The sequence below is a fragment of the Benincasa hispida genome, chromosome 9, assembly GCF_027475165.1.
Source record: "Benincasa hispida cultivar pf3 chromosome 9, pf3_genome.v1.1, whole genome shotgun sequence".
Taxonomy (NCBI): Eukaryota; Viridiplantae; Streptophyta; class Magnoliopsida; order Cucurbitales; family Cucurbitaceae; genus Benincasa; species Benincasa hispida.
In genome coordinates, this window is record NC_143486.1 from 80,728,255 (window position 1) to 80,747,821 (window position 19,567).

The 19,567-nt window shown below is 33.5% G+C and overlaps 3 protein-coding genes across 3 annotated transcripts; all 3 read left to right on the plus strand.

The window, feature by feature from the left end:
• The first annotated feature begins 642 nt into the window (after positions 1-642).
• On the plus strand, positions 643-9,596 carry FUG1 (Translation initiation factor 2, small GTP-binding protein). The gene is made up of 13 exons (XM_039040312.2): positions 643-969; positions 1,107-2,772; positions 2,953-2,985; positions 3,317-3,430; positions 3,660-3,809; positions 3,985-4,083; positions 4,172-4,234; positions 4,995-5,150; positions 5,295-5,360; positions 5,752-5,988; positions 6,919-7,194; positions 7,752-7,940; positions 9,035-9,596. Exons 2-13 carry the CDS (start codon positions 1,243-1,245, stop codon positions 9,194-9,196), a joined length of 3,075 nt encoding a protein of 1,024 aa, XP_038896240.1. The 5' UTR covers positions 643-969; positions 1,107-1,242; the 3' UTR covers positions 9,197-9,596.
• A 1,577-nt stretch (positions 9,597-11,173) lies between these two features.
• LOC120085202 (RNA methyltransferase family protein) lies at positions 11,174-13,815 on the plus strand. Its single transcript, XM_039041092.2, has 3 exons — positions 11,174-12,018; positions 12,713-12,958; positions 13,438-13,815. Exons 1-3 carry the CDS (start codon positions 11,323-11,325, stop codon positions 13,576-13,578), a joined length of 1,083 nt encoding a protein of 360 aa, XP_038897020.1. The 5' UTR covers positions 11,174-11,322; the 3' UTR covers positions 13,579-13,815.
• Positions 13,816-16,739: 2,924 nt separating this feature from the next.
• LOC120086437 (photosystem II 10 kDa polypeptide, chloroplastic-like) lies at positions 16,740-19,324 on the plus strand. Its single transcript, XM_039043086.2, has 5 exons — positions 16,740-17,257; positions 17,337-17,395; positions 18,353-18,408; positions 18,775-18,827; positions 19,085-19,324. Exons 1-5 carry the CDS (start codon positions 17,080-17,082, stop codon positions 19,177-19,179), a joined length of 441 nt encoding a protein of 146 aa, XP_038899014.1. The 5' UTR covers positions 16,740-17,079; the 3' UTR covers positions 19,180-19,324.
• Positions 19,325-19,567: the final 243 nt, after the last annotated feature.

Below are 19,567 nucleotides of genomic sequence, written 5' to 3' on the forward strand. Positions count from 1 at the left end.
TTCGAGTTTGAAGAGGATCTTCAAAGCAAAGGTATGTAATGAAACTCTCTTAATACCCTATGAACATACTTATTTTTTATGTTAAAATTGAGGAATTAGAATGCTTAATGATCATGTTTTCTTTCACTGCATGTTTCTGTAAACCAACACAATCGTCTTTTTAATCAATCATCAGCAAATCGATGATTAAAAATGAAATTTGCATTAGGGCTCCGACCATTTCGTGATGGATGAGACGTCCTTAACATGATAATGAGGTGGTGGAGTGCTCTATGACGTAGGTTTTCATTGATGTTTTTTTAGAATCGAGTCATTCAACATCAAAGCCAGTGGAATTGAATCATCTATATAAAAATATAACCCATTACTAATTAATTTATGAAGTTGTTTTATGTTAGAAATTCAGGATAATTATTTTTTTTATCATAATAATATATAATATAGTATATAATGCATATTAATTTTAAAAGATAATTGAATTAAGAACATAAAATACTATATATATAGTTTTTAAAAAATATTTTTAAGTATAATTATGCGCTTTAAATTTTAGAATTAAATCGCAAAATTCGAAAACAATTTTTAAAAAGAGAATCGAAACTGTTTATCAAATATGTAAAATATAAAACAAAATCAAAGCCCGGGAGAAGAGTGACAGTAGTAAATTATAATATGAACACAAAGGGGAGAAACAGTGGATGGGAAATCGAAAAATATGAGAGCCTTATCTCCTCAAACGTTAATCGATAGGCTGTGAAAAAGCCACACACGCTCACAGCCCCATCTCCCTAAAGCCCACCACCAAATTTCTACCTTCTTTGCCTTCACCACCATATGTTTTCAAAACATTCCTCATCCACTCCAACCTCTTCAACTTTCTTTCACTCACCACTCTCTTCTTCTGTTCTCTACAACTCTTCTAATTCAACCCAAAAACGCCATTCAATGTCAACGTGCATGCTTCAACAGGTAACTCATTCCCACTGCTAAATTACCCATTTTCTTGCTATTGGGTTTTCCCCTTTTCATTTGCTTCCAGCAGTTTTTTGATTGTTTTACTATATACTTCTCTTATGACTTGTGGGAATTCCCTTTTGTTGGGTCAGATTGAATTCTGGGTTTGAAAATAATCAAAAGACTTGCAATTCTTTTAGACCCATTTGGAGAGAAGTGGATACAGGGCAATTTTTGTTTGATGGGGTTGTTTGGAGCCATTGATTGATTGGGTGAGAGAAGACCCACATGCTAATTTTAGTTGGAAATATGCAAGGAACAGGAACAATGGCGTCTGTGGCTTCCTTGTTCAATTTGGCAGGTGTTGGAGTGGTAGGATCATTAGAGAAGCCTCGTTCACAGTTTCGTGGAGTTTGTTTATCGAGAAGAGGTTTTAAAGGAAGTAATAGATGGTATTATGTATCATTTCCTCTTTGTAAATATTCAACAACAACAACAACCGATTTTGTTGCCGATCAAGGCAATGCCATCTCTGTCGATTCTAATTCTTATAGAAGAAGTAAAGAAGATGGCAACACAGATTTTCTTCTCAAGCCAGCCCCTAAGCCAGTACTGAAAGCTGCAGAGTCTAAGCCCCTTGTGGGTTTAAATAAAGTATCATGGGAATCTCCGAGAACTAATGGGGATTCTAACAGTAACAGAAAATTGTTGGATGATGAAGAAGAAAGGAGCAAGGTGATTGAGTCACTTGGAGAGGTATTGGAAAAGGCTGAAAAGCTAGAGACTCCGAAGTTGGGTAATAAGAAACCAGGAAGAGGTGTAGATAAGCCAACAACATCAAGCTCGAGCTCTAATTCAAAGCCAGTAAACTCAATGGCAAATCGAAAATCTAAAACTTTGAAAAGTGTTTGGCGGAAGGGAGATACAGTTGCATCGGTGCAGAAGATTATAGCAGAGCCATCTAAGCCTAATGGCGAAGTTGAAGCTAAAGCAGGGGGAGCTAGCAAGGTAGAGCCTCAATCACGTGCTGCTTTTCGACCCCCTCAACCACCGGTGAAACCACAACCAAAATTACAAGAAAAGCCTTTGGCAGCACCCCGACCTCCATTAAAGAAACCAGTTGTCTTGAAGGATGTGGGGGCAGCAACTGTTACGGCAGATGATGAAACTAATACAGCAGCAAAGACAAAAGAGAGAAAGCCAATTCTGATTGACAAATATGCTTCAAAGAAGCCTGTAGTTGATCCTTTTATTCCTGAAGCTGTATTAGCACCAACAAAACCTGGAAAAGCCCCTCCTCCTGGAAAGGTCAAGGATGATTACCGCAAGAAGAGTGTTGCATCAGGAGGTCCACGAAGGAGAATGGTTGATAATGATAAAGATGATGTTGAAATCCCTGATGATGTTTCCATTCCTAGTGTGACTACAGCACGAAAAGGAAGGAAATGGAGCAAGGCGAGCCGGAAGGCAGCAAGAATCCAGGCTTCAAAAGATGCTGCCCCTGTGAAAGTTGAAATTCTAGAAGTTGAAGAAAGTGGTATGTTACTTGAGGAATTGGCATACAATTTGGCCATCAGTGAAGGTGAAATTCTTGGGTATTTATATTCAAAGGGGATTAAGCCTGATGGCGTGCAAACATTAGATAAAGATATAGTGAAGATGATCTGCAAAGAGTATAATGTGGAGACCATAGACGTTGATCCGGTTAGAGTTGAAGAGTTGGCTAAAAAGAGGGATATTTTTGATGAAGAAGATCTGGATAAACTTCAAAGCAGGCCTCCGGTCATCACCATTATGGGACATGTTGACCATGGCAAGGTATCTTGATGGCTTTCATTCTCCCATTAGTTTTTGGGATTTTATTTTAATGCTAAAATTTAAAAAACTAAGCTATTGCATTTTTTTTTCTCATTTTAATTAATTAATTATTATTATTATTTTTTTATTTATTTTTTAATTTCAAATCTCATGAATCTTATTTTTCTCTTCTCTGGATAGACTACACTTTTGGACTACATCCGCAGGAGCAAGGTAATTGTGATAGCGTAATCTTCTTTCTTGATGCTTTTTCATTCTGGAATAGACTTATGAAGTTCTAATGAAATAGTTATTGGGTAGAGTTGGTACCTATTTTTCCCATTTCTCTCTTGTTGTCAAATTGAGATCAGTTGTTTTCTTTCTTCTTTTTCGTGGATAGTGGCTTGTTGGGAGGTTTTGGGGGTGGGGAATGAAGATGACTGCACTAAGAAAATTATTAATGTAAAGAAGATATTAGCTAATTCGTGATGTTTTCAATCTTTTGCTAATGATTTTAGTATTTTAGTAACGTCACCTCTAAAGTTCAAGGGCTACTGATCCATAGGTAGCTGCTTCAGAAGCTGGTGGGATTACTCAAGGAATTGGTGCTTATAGGGTGATGGTGCCACTTGATGGCAAGTTGCAGCCATGCGTGTTCCTTGATACTCCAGGCCATGAGGTACCTACTTGCACAATCCATATGTTACCCATGCCATGTCTTTCTAAAGTGGCATTTTCTATGATGTTTTGTATTTTCTGCCTTTTTGGTGTATTCACTGTCATTGGATGAAATTTTGGCAACTTGTTATCTGTTGCATTTTTTTTGTGGCGTAATTTTCTCAAACAGGAACTGTGATTTGTATATACCATCCCTGTGTTCAGATGATGTATAATGTCCATTCCTGTAGGCGTTTGGAGCCATGAGAGCTCGTGGTGCTCGGGTGACAGACATCGCCATCATTGTGGTCGCTGCTGATGATGGAATCCGGCCTCAGACAAATGAGGCTATAGCTCACGCAAGAGCGGCTGGAGTACCAATAGTGATTGCAATAAATAAGGCATGTCTACAGTAGAAACATCTCTCCTCATATCTCCACTGTACAATTGTGTAGATATGTTTATAGGGGAAAAAAACCCAATAAATTTCCCGACATAAGCATGTTGTATGTCCTAGTGAAAACTTAGAAGTTAGAAATTATTGACTAATATCATATTTCCTCCATATTTTGCCAGATTGACAAAGATGGTGCTAACGCAGATAGAGTGATGCAAGAGCTTTCCTCTATCGGTTTAATGCCTGAAGACTGGGGCGGTGACATCCCTATGGTGCAGGTAAATATATCTCAAACGAAGAAATTGACCTTGCATATCTCAATGGTTTTTATCTATTTGCAAACTTACCCTTAATATTTTCCACCAGATTAGTGCTCTTAAAGGGCTGAATGTGGATGATCTGTTGGAAACAGTAATGCTTCTTGCTGAGGTAAGTGAAATTTTACCATTTATATTGTGTTGGTTTTAGTATTTTGACATCTTGAAATAATCCAACTGTGGTGGCTCTGGCTATTTTCATCATGATCAGTATTTACAAGTTTCAAATCCTGCCCCATTTCTCTCATATACATGCGTTCGTGTGTGCCATGTTTATATCCTGTAGGTGTGATTAGTATAGATCCAGAGTGATGTACAAAACTAGGTTTGCCTTTGGTTTTGTTTCGTCTAACTTAAATTATTGGAATGAGGTCAATTTTATGTGTCTTCTGGGAACATTTGTCATCCGTTGTTTCGACTGACAATTCTCATAATTTCTGATTTAACAGCTAAGAATTCAATTTTATGTCATTTTAGATCTTCATTTTTCATAAAATATTGCCCCAAAAGGGTGCTTCGGATCCAAAATCTTCTATTTATTTGTGCTGGTGACACAAGCGGTGAATTTTATACCATATTGTGCCTTGATGATTGTATGGGACCTAATAATAATTTGACAAGCTGATGATAAATCCAATTCCAATCTCACCATGGCTGCCGGGTACACTTTTGCTAGTTGAAGGCACACACTATATTTATCCCAGCCTTTGGTAGCTTACAGCCTCAATTCACCTCACCTTATCGTTTGATTAATTTTCTTGCAGTATTTGGAAAGCACATGTTAAAAGTTATGTTTAGATTAATTTCCTGCCGTTTATTCCCTACTCTCATAAACTATATCATGTATGTTGTCTAATTTTGTTCGTGTTCAGTTACAAGAATTGAAGGCAAATCCCGTTAGAAGTGCGAAAGGGACCGTCATTGAGGCAGGTCTTGACAAAGCAAAAGGACCATTTGCTACATTTATTGTACAGAATGGAACCCTTAAAAGAGGGGACGTTGTAGTATGTGGGGAGGCTTTTGGGAAGGTAGGTGCTTTGGAATTTTTGTTTATACATTTTTCTTTTATTATTATGTGCCACAAATAATTGTAAAGCTAATCTGCATTCATTTTATTATGTTTTTGTTACAACCATTTCTAAGGAGTTAGTATGCCTGTGTTCCTATTTTAGGTTAGAGCTTTATTTGATGATAGCGGGAAACGAGTTGACGAAGCTGGACCTTCTTTACCAGTACAGGTTTGTGGATTGTTACTACTTGTTTTTCTATAAATCCATTTTTTTTTCAATTTAGCAACTTCATGGAAATAAATAAAAGGAAGCTGACTCTCCCCCATCTCTCAAGGATCCATTTTTTTTTCCCTTTTTTTCTTTTGTTCCTGGAAATAACAAATTGATCCTTCGCACGTTGAACATGGACACGAAACATTATGTTTATATATGTTTAGATTTGATTTACATCTGCAAGAACAATGGAAAGGAATTTAATTGAGGTTTTTTTTTTTAATGTTAAAAGCAAATTTAAGCCGCATCCATAAAGAGTATTGCTCTGTAGATATTCCTTTATAAAAAATTCCTCTTGTGCTGATAATCTAATTCAGTGGTTTCCCGGTTTTCAATCGATCTGCAGGTCATTGGATTAAATATTGTGCCAATTGCTGGTGATGTATTTGAGGTTGTTGATTCTCTTGATACTGCTCGTGAAAAGGCAGAGTGGCGTGCCGAGGCCTTGCGGTCACAACGAATATCAGATAAGGCTGGAGATGGGAAGGTTACCCTTTCTTCTTTAGCTTCAGCAGTTTCATCAGGAAAGCAGTCTGGGTTAGACTTACATCAACTGAACATAATTATGAAGGTTGATGTTCAGGTACGTAGAGGAGGACATTATTTTTCTTTTACTCATAATTATTTTCTGTTTTCTAGATTCATCTGTATTTTAGTTTAAAACTTTTTTTTTTTTTTTTTTTCCGCTTGGTTAAAATGAAATCTATCTTGATGGATGAACCTTTTGGGTCTCTAGACTACCGTTGTTGGAAAAGCTATAAAGTTTGAAGTAATGTTAGTTTAAGACCTTGATTGGTATTAAAGACCTTACTTGAATAGGATTTGTTCTATAAGTTGTACTACTGTATCCTTGAGTTCTAAGAAGACAAGAACTGGATTGGTATTAGTATAAAACTGTTGTATAATTGCGTTCACAGCGATAATTTCTATATTATTCAGAGATCAAAAGTTGTTAAAATTAAGTTTAAAATAATGCTCAATTTATAGACCTACGGCCTTGAATATCAAGGTTTCTGGACACAATTGGAAGGTGTCACAGAAGTTGTCATAAAAAAACAAAAGGAAAAAAAAAAAAAAGAAGACAAATATGTTCAATGACAGGATCTGTGCTTACAGTTTGTTTCCCTTCACCACATCCTTAATATTAGGTAGATCATTGAGTTTCAATCAAAAGTAGTAAAAGCTGTTGTTGTAAGAATAATGCCAGTATTAAGGTTTTTTGCACTTGTGGCATTTTATTCTGTTAGTCTGAAAGCATTCAATATAAGAATAATGCTAATATTATAGGTTTCTTGCACTTGTGGTATTTTATTCTGTTAGTCTAAAAGCATTCAATATTACAAGTTTAGTGAATCACATTGAAGGGTTAGTTTTTTTTTTTTTTTTTTTTTTTTTTTTTTTTTAATTTTTTAATTTAATATATATATATATATATTATTTATTTTTCAAATAATTTAAATTTAAATTTATTTATTTTCCATTTTTATCATTATTTATTATTGATAATGACTAGGGATCAATCGAGGCTATAAGACAAGCCCTTCAGGTGCTACCGCAAGAAAATGTCTCTTTAAAGTTTCTTTTGCAAGCAACTGGCGATGTGAGCTCCAGCGATATTGATCTTGCAGTTGCAAGCAAAGCCATAGTTTTAGGATTTAATGTTAAAGCGCCAGGTTCTGTCAAGAGTTATGCTGAAAATAAAGGTGTCGAGATCAGGCTCTATAGAGTTATTTACGAGCTTATTGATGATGTGCGGAACGCAATGGAAGGACTCCTAGAACCTGTAGAGGTCAGTACTTAAAAGTTTTGCATTTCCAAGCTATAGCAACATAGTACACAAGTTTGTGAAGCAAGTTTCGTTTTGATTGTTATTTACAAGAGAGGTTCATGCTCGAATATGTCTTAATCCTTGTGTATAGATCTGCGACTTGGTTTTCTGTATCTTTATGCACCTTTACTTCAAAGTCATTTGTGATATTCACTGTTTAATTAATGTGATTATTTGACAATCTTTTTATGAACAGTTAATCAGGAAGACTATTGTTTTAACTCTGAATTCTGCCCTTTCATTCATGTATTTATTATATTAACAAAGACAAAAATACAACACAATGAAAGCTCCTGAAACTTTTGTCTTTTAACGTGGTTAACTTGAATACTCTTCTTGTCAGTCCCTGTGATTATAGTACGTTTATTTATATTGTTTTGATTTATCTCGACTCACTCTGTCGTCTGTCCATGGTGTAAGAAATGATGTCCTCTGTTTTTGCCATATGGGTCTTAATTTCTTTCTAATTTCAATGGCTAAAGATGTATTAGCTGAAATCTGTCATTTGTTTTTAATAGGAAAAAGTACCTATAGGATCGGCCGAAGTCCGTGCAGTATTCAGTAGTGGCAGTGGTCTTGTTGCTGGATGCATGGTAGTAGAAGGAAAGCTGGTAAAGGGCTGTGGCATCCGGGTTGTGCGAAAGGGTAAGACGGCGTATAGTGGTCAACTTGATTCACTGCGACGGGTTAAAGAAATCGTGAAAGAGGTATGTAATAATCCTTGCACTAGTTTTTCCTAATTGAGGGAAGGTTGTAAGGATTCCATCTCCAATCCAGTTATGAAGAACTCCCTCCAATCAATCTGACCACTAAAAAAACAGAGAAATGTACCAAAAATGTTCTGGTAAAAGGCACCATATAAAAACTTATTTTTGTACCTCAGCAACACTACCCAGTTTACCCTTAAAAAATTCTACTTCCCTTGGGTCAAGTTCTATCTTAAATCACTCATTGACCCAAAAACTTAAGCTAATAAGTAAAGGTAAATTTAATTATATATCATTTAATACTCGACTTGAAATATAAAGAAGAGCCAAATAAGTGGAAATAATATAATTGGGGAGGAAATAACGTTGCAGGGGTTTGAACACAGGACATCCTGAACCAACCTGTTTTGATACCATTTTAAATCATCGATTGACCCAAAAACTTAAGTTAATAGGTGAAGATAAATTTAATTATATATTATTTAACACTCTACAATATTCTTTTAAGTCACCGATTCACCCAAAAACTTAAGCTATGGAGGAAGACAAATTTAATATTATATTACTAACACCTTTCCTGACTTGTGGGTTAAAATATGTATAAGATTGAACAAGTGAAAATCAATATTAATTAGGGAAGAAGCAACACTGCAGGGATTTGAATGCTGGATCTCCTGGACCATCTACTCTGATACCGTCATAAATCACCAATCGACCCAAAAGTTTAAGTTTATGGGTGAAGGCAAATTTAATATTATATTACTAACACAGTCATTGATGTTTTACTCATACATGATGTGATTATAGCACCAATGATGGTTAAAAGTCTAGTGCCATTAGGTTGAGTGGTTTTCTTTTTCATTCTCCCATGCTATTTTTGACTCGGGTGTTGACCTCTAGGTTAAATACCATCCGATGGCTGCAAAATCATCACCATAATGCCTCATGTCAACTGCCTGTTTGACATATCGGGCTTTGTTTCAAAAGATTTTATGAAATTGATTGATGTAGTGTTTCAAGTACAAGTTCCTCTAATATTTCTCACTTTATTTTCCTCCTTGGGAAGTTCACAAAAAGACTGCTCTTTTCTGTAGGTAAATGCTGGCTTGGAGTGTGGAGTTGGAATGGAGGACTATAATGATTGGGAGGTAGGGGATGTAATAGAGGCCTTCGACACCGTTCAGAAGAAGCGGACGCTAGAAGAGGCCTCGGCTTCAATGGCAGCTGCGCTGGAGGAAGCTGGAATTGACTTGTAGAGAACCCCAGTAACTTACCAGGCCAGCCTAGACCATACCTTTTTCCAATGATGAAATGACTATGCCTTCTGCAATGCTTTGGCTGCCATTTTTTGTCCAGCTGATGTTCGACGATACTGAGGATGTGTCATCATTTTGTGATTCACTTGAGGAGCAGGGTAGCGCCGAGAAACTGCAGTTCCAAGGTTTTGTATTAATGGTACCTGCTGGTTGGGCTGTAAATAGTCAATACGTATATTAGATCTCCGATTCTTATTGTAAAGAGGAAAACTGTTATTTGATTCTCAATGCTGAGTGTTCAATGCTTCATTGTAAACACCAAACTGTGAACACTGCATGAAAATGGAGGAAATGTCAACAAATTTTTAATGATGCTCTAAATTGGCATCATTTTACTCCATGTTGAATTCGCCACCTTGAATGATTGGCAAATTCACTCAACACATTCTGCAGACTAAGATCAGATCATGTAGTTTCTCTTCTAATAAACTCAGTCTAGAATATACGATCATGTAGTTTCTCTTCCGATTTTACGATTTTATAGAACAAGCAGGAAAAGAGGAAAAAGAGAGAAAATTTTAGGGATGACTTTGGATGCGTTTGGTTTAATTTTTTAAGGGTTTAATTATGTAAATAAGTCATTTAGAAAAAACTTGAAATGTTTGATAACCAGTTTTTATCAAAAGAGTGTAAATAAAAATGATTTTTTTTTTAAAAACACTTTTTTTCTATAGTCAATCTAAACAAACCTTCAATTAAATTACGCCAATTTCGTAATAATTGAATTAGGTTGAATCAATGTCTAAAATTTAGATTTCATTCATACACATCCACAACCTATGACATTTTGAACTTCTAAGTTAGCATATTTTCAATCATACTCTTTATAAATTACATTTATTGAACTTAATTTGTGCAAAAGGTTAGACATTTAAATTTTCACCACCATTAAACTATACAAATAAAAAAAATAGTTATAAATTTAGTATTGAGCTTTCCTGCTTATTTGTGTTTGGTTGTGAAAAGTATCTAATAACTAACAAGTCTCAATTTTTTTTTTTTGAAGTATTCTTGAAAATTCAATTTTACATTTGATAGTCAATAGGTCTTAACATGTTCACATTTTTTTTAATGTCGAATCTAATGTTATGTTTAATAGAACATAATTTTTTTTAGTTAAATTATAAATTGAGTCCATATAATTTGGAGAAAGTCAGAATTCAGACCTTATAATTTTGAAAATTATAGTTTAATAAAATCTCGTAAATAATCCCTACTATTTCTAAGAGTTTTATCAAATTATAAGAATTAAATTCTAATCATATATCATACGGACTAAACTCTAATTATTTTTTTTTTTTTTGAAATTATAGAGGACTAAATTTACAATTTAACTTCCCATTCTCAATTTTGTGTTCAAAGACTATGGATTTAAAAAAATAAAATTTTAAGGACATGAAAGAATTTTTTTTAATATATATATATATATATATATAAAGGTAATCAAACTACTATAAAAAAAAATCTAAAGTTCAAGAACTCGGTTAATGGGGAAATGGTAAAAAATAACTATAAGATGTTTTTGTCTTTCACAATTAACACCTTCTAGAAAACTCGTTAAAATAGTTTTTCTTAGTTCATCTTGATCGAGATCGACAATCTTAAAAAATTAACTTTTTTATATTATCGATTGTTTTGAGTTTTCTCAGTGAAACCTATTAACACTGAGTTTATATATATTTTCTAAATCTTATCTAATTTTTCGCAATATTTGATCTTTTCTAAAATTTAAAAATCATATCTCGAAAATCTGTTTAGATAGTTTGTAAATCTATTGAAAAATTTAAAAGTTTAAATAAGAAACAGAAATTGGGCAGAAACTTTGAAAAATTATGTAGGACGCGAGATTTGAAAGTCCAAAACAGTCAATAATATGAAAAGGTTAATTTATTCAAATATCGGTGATTAATTTCAAATGAATCGAGAAAATCTATTTTAACAAATTTTCTTAAAATGATGTTTAGTCGTAAAAGATGAAAACATTTTATGGTTATTCTCATTCTCATTGATGTCTTGATGATGCGTATAAATTGGGAGGTTGCCAGTGCCACTACAGTCGGAGGATAATGAGGCTAAGCATATCTCGTGCATATCTCGTAGCCCCTATTTGCTTCAAGTCGACTCGACCCATTTGCTCTTCTTCCTCAAAACCTCAAATTCCACTATTTCTAAGGCCACCGAATTACTCCGTCACACTCACAGATCTCCACAAATGGCACAATTGGGCCAAAACCCTCAATTCTTCAGTTGGGTCATCCTTTGTCAACACGGACAATGGTCCAGACTCCACCCTCTTACACAGAGAGCTCAAATGGCTGGTAGAAGATGCGGCTGAAGATAAATCTCTAATTTATGAACTAGCAAATGAAATCAACCAAAATCCTCAACTGGGTCTTCGAAATGTAAGGTTAAAGGTGGGAATCGAGGAGCTCTACAGGCTTTGGAAACAGAGAATCCATGAAAGGAGACCGTTCCAATACATTGTTGGATGCGAGCACTGGAGGGATTTGATTTTGAGTGTGGAAGAAGGAGTTCTGATTCCGAGGCCCGAGACAGAGGTTTTGGTGGATTTGGTGGGGGAAGTGGTTTCTGATAATGAAGCACTTCGAGAAGGATTCTGGGTTGATTTGGGTACCGGGAGTGGTGCAATTGCTATTGCGATTTGTAGGATTTTGGAGGGTCGTGCTAGAGTTATAGCTACTGATTTAAGCTCCATTGCACTTGCTGTTGCTGGCTATAATGTTCAGAGGTATGGGTTACAGGTTAGTTAAAACTAATCTGATATAGATTAGCGATTGTTTAGGTGCTGAGTTGATTATTATAGTACTAGGTTGTGCATTGATTATAATAGTCTGTGTTGAGGTGTTGATTATAATAATCTTTTGGGTTGCACTGGATTACAAATGAGGATTTTGTTGATAATAGTTGTTTTTAGAGTTTGAACTACTAACCACTCATGGATCAGCCCAATGGCGAAAACGATTCATTAGAAATGTAGATATTTCTTTTTATCCCTTTGGTATCACCTCCATGAGAATTTCCTCCCCTCTAACGTAGTTGAGGCGACCTGAGTTACTCCTTTTGAACGAATGAGCTCTTCTGCATTTATTTACTCTTGAGTTCTCATTATGATTCAAGTATAATGGTCACATTGCAGTTTTGTAATCTTACATGTTGTTAGGTCATATGCTCAACACGAGCATAGGTCAATTGATGTAGAACATGTATCCTAAACCAAGTGGTTGGAATTTCAAATGTTGTTGAACTAAAAAAAATGTTTTAGGTCATATGGGTGTGTCTTTAAGATTACTCGACTTTGAAGTGTACATAAACTGGCTTAAGTCTTGATGATTAAGATTGATGACGCCACATTTTGAGCCTCCATGAGAGTGTATTTAATCTATACTTTTCATTTATGGCAGCCATTGATAACCTCTGCTTTCAATGTTCAATCAGGAGTTGATCGAGTTACGGCAAGGATCGTGGTACGTGCCATTACAGGACCTCCAAGGAAAGCTATCTGGGATTATTAGTAATCCTCCATACATTCCCAGTGATAATATTTTTGGTTTACAAGCTGAGGTTGGTAAACATGAACCTAGAGTTGCATTGGATGGAGGTACCAATGGCATGGATGAGCTTATACATCTATGTGATGAAGCTGCTGTAATGTTGAAACCTGGTGGTTTCTTTGCTTTTGAGGTAACCTTGTTTACATTCTTCTAACACATATTTCGCTCCATAAAGTTGTTAAACGTTTTTTTGTGTAATGGAGAAACAACTTTTTCGTCATCTCTTTTTGGACAAATAGTGCTATGAAATCAGCAAACAAATAAAGCAAGTAAAGTAAATATTAAAGAAATCAACACAGAGACTTACACAGTTTACTAATAGTATGTTTGAGGTTCACGGGCAAAAGAAGAGAATAGTTTATTATTAGAGAGAGAATATTAGATTACAAATTGTAGAGGTGCTTGTAGGGTTAAGGGAATATAGCACGCCCCTCCCTCATGCTTGGTCATTCGGAGCCCCAGATAGATAACAAATTCAAAACATTCTAAACTAGGATTTTGGTTCTCCAATTTGAATGTTTTCTTACTGTATGTATTGAAAACATTTGAAAAAGATACTGCTTGAATGACTTTTCTTCTTTATAACCTTTTCATTTCATCTTCTTGCAGACAAACGGTGAAGATCAATGCAAGCATCTAGTGAACTACATGGAAAATAATCACAAAGGGAGGTTTTGTAATCTGAAAATAGTTTCTGATTTTGTGGACATCCCAAGATTTATAACTGGATTCCTCAATGAGGCCATGTGATTTTCTCTTGGGTCTACTTGAAAGTAAAGCAGGAAAGTTAATTGAGTTCCCTCCTCTTCAGATGTAAACAAGAAATGAGTTCAAGTCAAATACAGCCCTCTTGATAGCTGGGTCTACTTCATATTTCTTGATTTCCAAATCGTTATAAGCATGGTGATGTTGATAAAATGAAGCTTCTATGTAGCATTCAAGACATATTTCGTACATAACTGGGACAACAGAAATGGTCCTTTGAAAGAAGATCAAAGTTATGATGTGACACACATTTGCAGGGTTTCAATTTTCTAATGGCCCCGAGCCTTGCAAACTGTGGATCGTTAAAATGGAAATGTTCCAACATCGAGTTGAATTGAACATTGAAGAGATTAGTTGACGACAATAAACAGATAGACACCTAATTCTAATACAATAAGGATCTATCAGTTCAAGTTAGTGGAACACCATGATTGATGAGTGGTTAGGTGTATCTCTCGTCCAGTAAGAGTTTTGTCTCTCCTGAATGAAGTAATGTGGTGCATATGCGTTAGGAGTGTTCGTAGGTTGGGTTGAAGGACTTTTTGGACCAAATTCAATTGTTCGGGTTGTTAATTTTTTCAACCCAAATAACCCTTCTTAAAAGATGAACCCAATCCAACTCAACCATGAAACATTTGGGTTGGGTTGGTTCGGGTTGATAGAGTTATTTTTGTTTTAAAAGAAAGTAAATTGTTAATATGTAAAAATTTTATTTAATTATTTTCATATATTTAATTAAGATTAACAACTCAATTTCAATTTATATAATGAATACTCTTTCCAAAGTGCTTAAAAAATGTTTTTAGGAGTTGTTGGAGAATAAATAATAATAAAAAAAAACGATAAAACTTAAATAAATATATGTATATATGATTGTATCATAAGTAAAAAATATACATTGTAAAGTTAATAATAAATTAGGGGTGGTTCATGTTGGTTTGAGTCATTTTAGGTAAACCCATGAATCAATCCAACCCACAAAAATTTCATTTATTTGAATCCAATCCAAACCGTTTGGATTGGGTTGATCGATTTTTTCAAGTTATCGGATTTTTTGAACACCCTTAATATGCGCCTTTATTTAGATTCTCTCTCTTCTTGAATGATTGAGACGAGATTGGTCATTGCTCAAAAAATATGTAGGAAAATGGACAAAATTTAGTCCCCACCACACTATCTTAGATGGAGATTAGTTCAAATTTCAATGTTTTCTTTGTAATATCGTGTGTTCGGTTAGTTGCATGCTCCTTGAGATAACACTGTTTGATACTACTACCTTTGATTATTAAGAAAATTCATCCCCTCTCCATCTTTTATTATCCACTCATGTGACCCGTATTGACACCTCAAATTTTATTTTATTTTTCATGTGTTGCATTCTTTTTTTCATGCAGACAAGAGAATTGAACTTTTGATTTAAAGTTTATAATACAAATTTATATCTGTTGAGTTATGCTCAAGTTAACATAAATATTTTTCTTTAGATATTGACAATAGTGTAATAAATATCTATATTAGTTCACTTGTTTTTTTTTTCTTTGAAAAAATTTTAATTTACTTTCTAATATAAAAACGAGTGTAAGCCTTTAACTTTGTTGTAAAACTACAATGTTGTTTGGTTTTACTCAATATTTTTAAATATTCTATTTTAATTTCTAAACTACGAATTAGATACAGCCAGAATTGTAATGAGTATAAAAATTAATTTAGTTCTTTTTCCTGAAGTTTTAAATTTATTTTATAATGTAAAAAGGTGTGAATCTAATCTTGGTCGTCAAACGTCAAACGTCCAGATTGTTTTGCCTTTATATTTTTAAATATTCTGTTAAATTTTTCAAAATTTTGTAACAAAAATTGAAATGATTATAGATATTTGGTTAGTTTTTTTCCCTAAAATTTTATATTTATTTTATTATTATATAAAAAAGTGTAAAGTGTAAACCATAACTTGGTTGTTAAACTTCCACGTTGTTTTGTTTCTTTTTTTTTTTTTTAAAAAAAATATTCCATTTAAATTTCCAGACTTTTATTAATATTTGTCTTATTTTCCTCCAACTGTTTCAGAATTTATTTAACAATTTTTTGGATTTTTTATTTTCCAAAGTTGATATCAAACCAGCAATACAACAAGCAGCTATCACCAAAGGGATCATAGCTCGTGTCTCGAATCTCATAGCTCTTATTATACAAATAATAATAATAAAATAAAATAATACAACCAATAGTTTAATTTAGAAAAATAAGTACTTCACAATATGTTGGCCAAAAAGTCTGTTAAAATCCAATACAAAAACCTACAAACAAACAACAAAATACATCAAACCCATAAATACAATAAGCCAAATTATATATATTTAAAAAATACCTTTGAACTTCATCCATGTTTTTAAAAAAATTGGACAAATATCATTTTATACCCCTAAACTTTAAGATTGTATCAATTTAAACCTCAAATTAATTGTTGTTCGGTTTAAACCGCAACTAATAAATATATCAATTTAAACCCTAAACTATCATAAGTATATCAATTTAAACCTCAAACTTTTAAAAGTATATCACTCATGAAACCCTTAGAGTTTAAATTGATACAATTATAAATTTAGAGTTTAAATTGATATACTCATGAAAGTTCAAGGTTTAAATTCATTAGTTTGATGTTTAAATTGATATAACCCAAAATTAAAGGTGTAAATTGATATTTACCCAAAAAAATTCAAAAGATGTAATTTTATCTTTGATCTTTCATAAAAATTTCAAAGCTACCCTAAAATACAAACCATTTAGAACAAAAAAAAAAAAAAAAAAAAATTGGAAGTCTAGAAAACTAGGAAATTAAACTTTATAGTACTGCTAGAGTACCATATTACCCCTTTTATTTATATCTGACTTCACCATATTTTTAAAAAGCTTGTTGATGTGGCAAACAATAAACCGAGAGAATTTTTCTAGGTAAAAATATTGCAACTTTTGAAAGTAGGAAAATAGCTTTTACAAAGTTTAGGAGTAGTCTTTATCATTAATGGTAAGAAATCGGTCATTAGTGACAATTATTTGTTGTCATTTAAAGTTCAATTATGATATTTTTTTTAAAACTGTTATTGAACATTATACCTTTACAAATGATACAATGACAAAAAATAACTGTCATGAATTCTAGATATGACATTTTTTAAATGTCATGGCATCATCGTTTTATCATAATGATTTGAGCAATAGAAAGCTAAGATAAAAGGAATCTAAATTTGCAGATTCAAATGAGAACACATACCAGTTGATGAATCGGCAGTATGCAAATTAGATTAGAGAGAGACCAAAAATGGAGGGAAGAGAATTACCGAATCATATCCAGCTTTGAGCCACTCAACCTTTTCGGCGACGTGCTCTCTTACCAATCACCACTCCTTTTTCTCTCAGTAATTATATCAAACACTTTCTTTGCTCCATCAATCGCCACAACAACGCAATCGCCTCTGTTCTTCTTCGCAAATGGCAATCTCCGTCGTCGCAGCTTCTTCTCTTAGCCTTAAACCGTCCAATTTCGCCGTCCAGAGATCGGCGGCTGATCTACGCCGCCATGTTCCAATTCCTTCACTCGCAAGGACTTCTTCTTCGTTCAAAGTCGAGGCCAGTGGCGGCAAGAAAATCAAGACCGATAAGCCCTACGGTTCGTATCTATCTATCTATCTATATATATTGCGATTCGTTCGATTTTGCGCGTAATTTCTTTGGCCGGATGTTGACAGGAATCGGCGGAGGCATGAACTTGAGGAACGGCGTTGATGCTTCCGGCAGGAAGCCGACGGTGAGATTGCAAATGCCGATTCTCTCTTTAGAATTTTTCTTTTTCGATCGTAATTTTCATCTCGAAAGACCTCTCTGCATGAATTCGCGATCGGTTTTCAATTGGAATCTTCTTCACCACGCTTCTAAACTGCCTCACGTAGTTAAACATGCTTTTGAAGTTTCATTTTATTTCACGTCAAAATTAAGAAAAATGATTGCTGCATTCCTACTCATATCTTTGAGTTTGTGCATCACACAAAATTCTTCCATGATTGTTAAATTATTCTTACTATTTGCTTTTCGTCTGTATGTAATGATGCATCTTAAGATGCACCTATATATTGCAAAAACCAAAGAAAAAAGGATATACAATTTTTAACGTGAAATACTATATACATCAAAATTCTTATGAAACTATGGGAAATATTTACTCTTATGATTTCAATCATTTTCATTAGCATTCTTTTGATGTACTTATGGGTGTTTTAGATTTTTTACATGGATGAATTGAATACAAATTTTATGTTTTCAAGCATAGCAAAATGTCAGTGTTTATTAGTGATAGAAGTCTATTGCAGTTTATGACTCTATATTTGTAAATAAATTAACTTATTTTTATTTATTTGATTATATCTCTTTTGCTGCACTTATGGATAATTTTAGATTTTTCTACCTATACTATTAATTTAGTCTACCGGCACTAAAACAAAATTGTCATCCATAATATAGGGTGAGAATATTAGATGCATCATCTTTATGCATCACACATATAAAGTACTAAATGATTGGATAATTTGGTGGGATGCACAAAGTTGATTTTAAATATTGCAACATCAACGCAATGAAAAAAACTTTTCAAATATTGGGAATTTGATTGTTGAATTTTTTAAAGCACAAATTGCAAACTTTAGGATGAAAAGTGAAATTCATTATAATATTGATGTGGACTATCTAACAAAACACAAGTTTGATTCAGGGCAAGGGAGTATACCAATATGTGGACAAGTACGGCGCCAATGTTGACGGATACAGGTACATATTACATAACCTTTCCCTTTCTTCCTTTCATACCTAAAATCTACTAATTACTTTGGCAAGTTATAACTTCTTTTAAAAAAAAATTAACAATTTGTAATTTGACCGTCTTATAAAATAATAATAACTATTATGTTTAAAGCCCTTCGTGTTAGCACTCGTATTTTCTTCTTTCCATTGGCATGAAATAATTTAGCTGGCAAATATCATATTATACAAGATAATTGTTTTAAATGGTAAAATTGCTGGAAATATTATTATATTTGTAAATAAATTGACTCATTTTCTTATATTTAAAAATAGTTCTATTATATATTTGTTATCTTTTATGCATTATCTTACATGATTATTTGGATTTTCCAGTCCTATCTACAACACTGATGAATGGTCTCCAACCGGTGATGTATATGCTGCAGGTAACAAATTCTAACCAATACTTCTTCGTGAAATTGTAAATTTGGTCCCTATATTTTTAGAAATATTAAAATTTAGTTTTAATTATGCCTTATGATTTGACAAAATTTCAAAAATACTTCCATCGGTAGGATGAGAATTTTATCAAACTATAGAGACCAAATATGTAATTTGACTGTGTTTCTTTTTTCAAAAGAAAAAAAAGGAGAGAAACACACAGAAGACCTTGTGCTCAATAATGAATGTGACTGAATTGCAGGTACAACTGGGCTGGCTATTTGGGCCGTAACACTTCTGGGCCTGCTTGCAGGTGGGGCCCTTCTAGTCTACAACACAAGTGCTCTGGCCCAGTAATCCCAACTAGCCCATGTCTATTTCTTCCAATTGAAACCTGATTGTATTATAATGCACTCCTCTTATGTTCATCGATTAAATTATTACTACTTTTCAGACTGTTCTTTGTGCTCATCGATTAAATTATTAGTATTTTTAAAGACAACCCGGGCAGTTAACAATCCAATAGCGTATATTTTACTTCTAGTTTTTGTTACTTCTAACCTTTATTTTTAGTTTTAGTTCATTTCCTTAATTTGCTTCCAAAATGTATTTTTTTGGCATTTTGATTCGATTTAGTCCTATCATATAGACCTCATTTGGTAATTTTTTTTTTTTTTTAAAATTAAAGACATTACTTCCACCTTCAAATTTCTTCCTTTGTTTTCTACTTTTTACTAGTTTAAAA

Bases quoted from the DNA above. Each gene is read 5' to 3' on its own strand.
- FUG1 (XM_039040312.2), top strand. From the start codon at position 1,243: ATGCTAATTTTAGTTGGAAATATGCAAGGAACAGGAACAATGGCGTCT. The intron at 2,773-2,952 runs GTATCTTGATGG...TTCTCTGGATAG, and splicing joins GACATGTTGACCATGGCAAG to ACTACACTTTTGGACTACAT. The intron at 7,941-9,034 runs GTATGTAATAAT...TCTTTTCTGTAG, and splicing joins TTAAAGAAATCGTGAAAGAG to GTAAATGCTGGCTTGGAGTG.
- LOC120085202 (XM_039041092.2), top strand. From the start codon at position 11,323: ATGAGGCTAAGCATATCTCGTGCATATCTCGTAGCCCCTATTTGCTTC. The intron at 12,019-12,712 runs GTTAGTTAAAAC...ATGTTCAATCAG, and splicing joins TTCAGAGGTATGGGTTACAG to GAGTTGATCGAGTTACGGCA. The intron at 12,959-13,437 runs GTAACCTTGTTT...ATCTTCTTGCAG, and splicing joins GTGGTTTCTTTGCTTTTGAG to ACAAACGGTGAAGATCAATG.
- LOC120086437 (XM_039043086.2), top strand. From the start codon at position 17,080: ATGGCAATCTCCGTCGTCGCAGCTTCTTCTCTTAGCCTTAAACCGTCC. The intron at 17,258-17,336 runs GTTCGTATCTAT...GGATGTTGACAG, and splicing joins CAAGACCGATAAGCCCTACG to GAATCGGCGGAGGCATGAAC. The intron at 18,828-19,084 runs GTAACAAATTCT...ACTGAATTGCAG, and splicing joins CGGTGATGTATATGCTGCAG to GTACAACTGGGCTGGCTATT.